Source organism: Tigriopus californicus, chromosome 2, assembly GCF_007210705.1.
Source record: "Tigriopus californicus strain San Diego chromosome 2, Tcal_SD_v2.1, whole genome shotgun sequence".
Classification (NCBI taxonomy): Eukaryota; Metazoa; Arthropoda; class Copepoda; order Harpacticoida; family Harpacticidae; genus Tigriopus; species Tigriopus californicus.
Genome location: NC_081441.1, coordinates 11,813,131 through 11,819,055, shown reverse-complemented (window position 1 = coordinate 11,819,055; position 5,925 = coordinate 11,813,131). Strand labels below are relative to the sequence as shown.

The 5,925-nt window shown below is 47.6% G+C and overlaps 2 protein-coding genes across 3 annotated transcripts; one reads left to right on the top strand and one right to left on the bottom strand.

Annotated features, from left to right (window-relative positions):
• The first annotated feature begins 1,794 nt into the window (after positions 1-1,794).
• Positions 1,795-4,082, top strand: LOC131892633 (glyceraldehyde-3-phosphate dehydrogenase 2-like). Of its 2 annotated transcripts, none has more exons than XM_059242458.1 (3): positions 1,795-1,803; positions 2,710-2,863; positions 2,969-4,082. In XM_059242458.1, exons 1-3 carry the CDS (start codon positions 1,795-1,797, stop codon positions 3,799-3,801), a joined length of 996 nt encoding a protein of 331 aa, XP_059098441.1. In that variant the 3' UTR covers positions 3,802-4,082. The 2 variants fall into 2 exon arrangements, with proteins under 2 accessions (XP_059098441.1, XP_059098440.1); XM_059242457.1 differs by lacking the exon at positions 1,795-1,803 and adding an exon at positions 2,139-2,222.
• On the bottom strand, positions 4,079-5,484 carry LOC131892634 (estradiol 17-beta-dehydrogenase 11-like). The gene is made up of 4 exons (XM_059242459.1): positions 5,332-5,484; positions 4,957-5,244; positions 4,712-4,881; positions 4,079-4,643 (listed from the first exon to the last, which is right to left on the bottom strand). The coding sequence occupies exons 2-4, from the start codon at positions 5,199-5,201 to the stop codon at positions 4,138-4,140; spliced, it is 921 nt and encodes a 306-aa protein (XP_059098442.1). The 5' UTR covers positions 5,202-5,244; positions 5,332-5,484; the 3' UTR covers positions 4,079-4,137.
• Between the last annotated feature and the right edge of the window lie 441 nt (positions 5,485-5,925).

The window sequence follows — 5,925 nt, the reverse complement described above, 5'->3', positions numbered from 1 at the left end:
AACATTGGAAATGCAAGATTCAAAGCCAAGAACATCTTCAATGTATCTGAGATCTTGACCTTTTCTTTTAAGAGTACACCAATTTCAAGAAGATTGACTCAAAAGCTTGAATTGAAATTTCCTCCAGTTGCTCAGCAAACGAAACAAGAATGTAAACGCCGCTTTTGGAGGCCGAAAAAAGGAACGGCTGGTAAGTTGGTCAGTATCTTTGGGAAGTTTCGGATCGTTACAGTTACACCAATTTAGAATATGTTCGGATAATACTTTCTTATGTTAAAAAAAGGAACGAGATGATATATTTTTTTACTTGTCATTTTTCAACTTCTACCCTGATATGTTAGTTATGGGTCGCCCTAGGGCTTGGAATCCGCAAACCAAAGCCAATTTTGGTATGGTTTCTTTTTTTTCGACCAGGATTGGCATAGCAAAATAAGTGCCTACTCTTCAAATCGTTGTTTCCGAGGTAGGTAAAATTGAAACAAGATTGAGCATCACATGGAGAGATGGTGATTTTGCTTTCGTTTAGTGCTCCCCGGTGTTGTCAGCAGTGTTCCCGATCCCCTTGGCCAGGGTGACTTTCATATGATCTCTACGAGTCGAAAGTCTGAGAAAGTCACTGTGAACTCTACTTTGAAAGTCCTGGCGGCGTCCGTCTGAGTACGAGGGCAACTCAAGGGCAAACCAGAAACGAACGAACAATCGCCATCCAGTTTCAAGTATGCAACTTCTGTTCGATCATATCTTTCTAACGTTTGTGTGTACTACTATGTGGCAATAGTGGCGAGCGTCGGAGCGTGGTGAGCCCCTAGCCCATCCAACAGAGAATACACTCACCGCGAGGAGGGTTCCTTTTTCACATTCCTGACAGAAATGCCATGATTTACTCAAACAAGATAACTACTGAACAGCGCATGCACTGCTTCTGTGGCTAAACCTGAACACAAATGACACAAATACCTGTTCCAAACCATTTCAAGCTTCTTCCAAAGTTCCATCCGATGATATTCCGAGAAATTAGAAAATCAAGGGAGGGCCCAAAAGTCGGTCTTAACATTGCAATAGTGCTCATTGGTTAGAAGGGCTGGAGGTCAGAGCACAAAAGACGACAAGCATTCGTGACGTGGTGTCTTCCATCCTAGTATAAACAAAACGATGGCAACCATCACAATTTATCTCGGTGGGTCCGAACCGATGGATATGGACCATATGGACCCTCCGCGTCCCTGGGCCTAGATCGTGTTGCTAAGGTTTACCAACTCTCTCTTTCTCTCTCTCTCTTTCTCTTTCTTTCTCTCTCTTTTTGTCGGCTCCGACCGNGTCGGAGCGTGGTGAGCCCCTAGCCCATCCAACAGAGAATACACTCACCGCGAGGAGGGTTCCTTTTTCACATTCCTGACAGAAATGCCATGATTATCTCGGTGGGTCCGAACCGATGGATATGGACCATATGGACCCTCCGCGTCCCTGGGCCTAGATCGTGTTGCTAAGGTTTACCAACTCTCTCTCTCTCTCTTTCTCTTTCTTTCTCTCTCTTCTTGTTGGCTCCGAGCGAGTCTCTAACTTGTTCTCCGGCTCGTTTTCGCCTCCTTCTATATCCAGTCTCCAAGTCTCCAGCCAGTAAGGGGAACTTAACCCTGGACGGATGACTCGAGACCTGCTGGATACACGTCCGAGCCAGACAATCCAGGGGGCACAGACAATGGCCGGTGCATGGCTGGTGAGGATTGAGACGGTCCGACGGGTCCGACCGAGAGCTCTTTGCAAGGGAGAGTCCGAAGGAAGGACCGAGGAACCATGTCCAAGGTAAGTTGAAAGGATTGGCCCGCATACATTACTCATGCTTGATTCTAATCTTCACCTTCATGAGCGGCTAATCCGAATCACGGAAAAGATGGTCATATTCACGGGTGTGCACCACAAGCGTTAGGGGTTTTTATTCATTCAAGATGGCGGTGACCCAACTCGTCTGGGAGGAGGGACTTGGCTCCGCCTTGGGAAAGGCTGTCGCCCTGGCTGGGCAGGTTGTAATGCACTAATGCACATGACAGTCTGGGGCGTATCACTTCCACTGCACTGTCGTGTGAGATCGGCGGCGTCGCTCTGATCGGCCAGGGCTGCCTTGGCCATAGATGCCCTGACATTGTAGCGGTCAAATGCCGGGTGGTGGGTTGGAACGAAATGATCGACATGAAGGGATCCTCGCCAGTTATTTCCAGCGGGAGGTGGGCGTTGGCACTCGAATAGCCAGAAGGGGCTATTCAGCTTAACCAAGTCACGATTATTTTAGTTTTTTTTATTTTTTTCGGAAAACGTTTTGAGTCTGACGGGTTTGGACCTTACCTTAAGTACGGACCGACCGGCTTCAATCCCACGGATGGGCGTCAATGAAAAAGTTAAAAGCCGATCTGACTCGAGGCCGACTGGTCTTAAGGCTTCACGACGATTTTTTAAATGATGAATTCTTGAATATTTTCACGAGCATGTTCGAATACGGTCGTTAATGATTAAAACTGATGCATGATGTATCCTTTTCATATGGAGGATAGTTAGGGAAGGGAAGGAAGTATGCCAATGACCGACCCTTTAGCAACCATTCCAATGCCCAAAGGATTGGAGTTAGCCCTTCAACTTTCCATCTCGTCTTCATTTCTTTTTGGCTCGAGCCTCTCTCGAAACAAACTAAATCAACTGGGCATCTCTTTTGTCTAGATTGGAATTAACGGATTCGGCCGTATTGGTCGCTTGGTCCTGCGATCTGCCGTGGCCAAGGGCGCCTCTGTGGTGGCCGTCAACGACCCCTTCATTCCTCTGGACTACATGGTTTACATGTTTAAGTATGATTCTACTCACGGACGCTTCAAGGGTAAGATGGTCGAATAAGAGTCGCATTCATTAAGACAGTCGATTGGCAAGATAGGCGTTGCTTTCAAAGATAATCTCAACCATATCGTTCAATATTCTCTTTTAGGCGAGGTCAAGCACGACGGCACCTTCTTGTACATTAACGACCAGAAGATCACAGTGTTCGGAGAACGCGACCCCGCCAACATTGATTGGGCCTCAGCCGGTGCCGAATACATTGTGGAAAGCACGGGTGCCTTCACCACTTTGGAGAAGGCTGGTGTGCATTTGACCAAGGGCGCCAAAAAGGTGGTAATCTCCGCCCCTTCGGCTGATGCCCCCATGTACGTGATGGGCGTCAACCACGAGCAATACGAGAGCAGCCAACATGTAGTGTCCAATGCCTCGTGCACCACCAACTGCCTGGCTCCATTGGCCAAAGTCATTAACGACAACTTTGGCATCGTCGAAGGTCTCATGACCACGGTTCACGCTGTCACCGCCACCCAGAAGACCGTGGACGGACCCTCCAACAAGGATTGGCGTGGTGGCCGCGGCGCCGGACAAAACATCATCCCCTCCTCCACGGGTGCCGCCAAGGCTGTGGGCAAGGTCATCCCAGAACTTAACGGAAAGCTCACCGGTATGGCATTCCGCGTGCCCACGCCTGACGTGTCGGTGGTCGATTTGACCGTGCGTCTGGCCAAGGAGGCCACATATGCCGAGATCTGCGCTGCCGTCAAGGCCGCCGCCGATGGGCCTCTCAAGGGTTACTTGGGCTACTCGGACGAGGATGTGGTGTCTTCAGACTTCATTGGCGACTCCCACTCGTCCATTTTCGATTCCAAGGCCGGCATCCAACTCTCCCCCACTTTCGTCAAATTGATTTCTTGGTACGACAACGAAATGGGCTACTCCAACCGCGTCATTGACTTGATTCAATACATGCAATCCAAGTAGAGAGGAAATCTCCAATCCGGCATTGCATCATCCGTCGGATCACCGCTCTAACATCCGCGGAAACGAAAACAAAAAATAAAAATATTGGATTGGGTGTCGGGAATTCTGAACACCATAACATCTGCAAGATCTATCTTTTATGACGTCTCTTAAGCTATGCTTTAACACATTGGGCATGTGATGTTTCATTTGATGTACGAATTAGCCACGTTTCCAGTTGCACCCCAAGTTCATGTGACTATTGTGCTACGTTTGGAAAATAAATTTCAGTGAGTAGTTTATTCGTTGGACATCGTTTCATTTATTTATCAATGAATTTAATAACACATGCTACATTCAGTTAATCTTCTTCCGCCCTTTAAACTCGTCCATGCAGCTGTTCAACCCAAAAGCCGTAGATAGTAATTGAAATCCTTCTGGTGGCAAAATCACTCGGAAGGCCATCAGAATCTTGATCCACCAAGGAACGAAGACGCACTGCGTATTGGTCAGTATTCCGTCCATGGCAATTTTCACCACATAATCAGGATTCAGGATCGGAATGAACTTCGAATCGACGCCGTCAAACATGCCTGTATTGATATAGTATGGGCAGACGCAAGTTGTCTTGATGTAGTTATCATGGCCCAAATACTTCAACTCGACACGCATAGCCTCGTCCAAGCCTACTGCTGCAAACTTGGAACTGCAGTAGTCGACCAACTTTGACTGGCCACCGTGTCCAGCCAGCGAGGCAATATTGACAATCTGACCCTTCTTTTGGCTGATCATATCGGGTAGGAAGGCCTTGATGGTCCAGAAATGGGCCAAAATGTTCACTTTGAAAGTCCGATCAATTGATTCTGAAACGTTGCGACAATGATTGGGTTGTTGCATCCTCTATTGATCAAGGTACTATGTCACCACTTACCATCTCGAGTGTCCAGAAGGAAGGTGCCCGAAACTATTCCAGCGTTATTGACTAAGATGGAAACAGTCCCCACCTCGGCTCGAACCTTGTTGGCCGTCTCGTAAATCTTGGCACGATCACTCAAATCACACACGTATCCGAAGGCTTTTCCACCCGTCTCGTTGATCTTTCTGAAAGGTAACCCGGGAAATGAGTTGTATTCTTCTCGCTCAAGATTCAAGACTTCGAACAGTGGCAAAGCTCACTTGACTGTCTCGTCGTTGCTCTTCTTGTTCACGTCCACAGACACAACGATGGCTCCAAGTTTGGCAAACTGGTAGGCCATTAGTCGACCAAGACCGGATCCAGCACCGGTAATCAGCACGACATCGTTAGCCACATCCTTCTTGAACTGATCCGGGAAGAAGGATTTGGCCAAGTTGATCACGCCGTAATACAAGGAGAGGGCGAGGCCCATCAGAATGTCCAAGAGCAATTTGCCCACCTCCATGCTGTGGATTGGGATCGGGAGCTAGTCACTGACTTACCAAAAGCTGCGAGAAATGTGAGGAACGCACATTAGGACGTTCAATTAGAGTTTGATTTGAGGATAATTTGTGCTTGACAAAACTGGTACTTACGACGTGTAGCGAGGGGAGGATGAGCTGAGATCCACAACTGCACAAGAAGTGATGAACATTGGCGCCTTGCACATTGTGCAGAATGAATGTACTCAAGGGACCTCACTTGGATCTTCTTATCATCAGGCAGTCTTGAGCATGCTTTGCTGGGTCACGGCTAGTCTTCGACCTTTGACACTTATCGTCAGTTCAGTTCGATAATCTTTTAGGGTTAGCGCCTCTCGTTCCGTGGGGAAATCATTTTCCTGAATTGAAAGTTAAGAATTGACATTATGCAAAGGTAGAAGATAAGTCCCACGTGGCATGGGACTTTTTATGTGCCCTAGTGAATGTTTGAATGCGTGGATCAAGATTGAACTTTGGTCAAGGAAGAAGAACGTTTGCGCAATTGCACAAATCTTGACAATGTAGCCATGATCTACATCACAAATGCAACAATCATGGTACCCGAGTGGTCGAATGTACCCAATGGAAGCACGACATGGTATATCAGAGGGCGTGGGTTCAAATCCCGCCTCCAGAGACAAATTTATCTACGATAGGTTGGTTTTTTTCTCATGGATCCTTGGCGGAAGCAGTGTAGGAGCGTGCAGT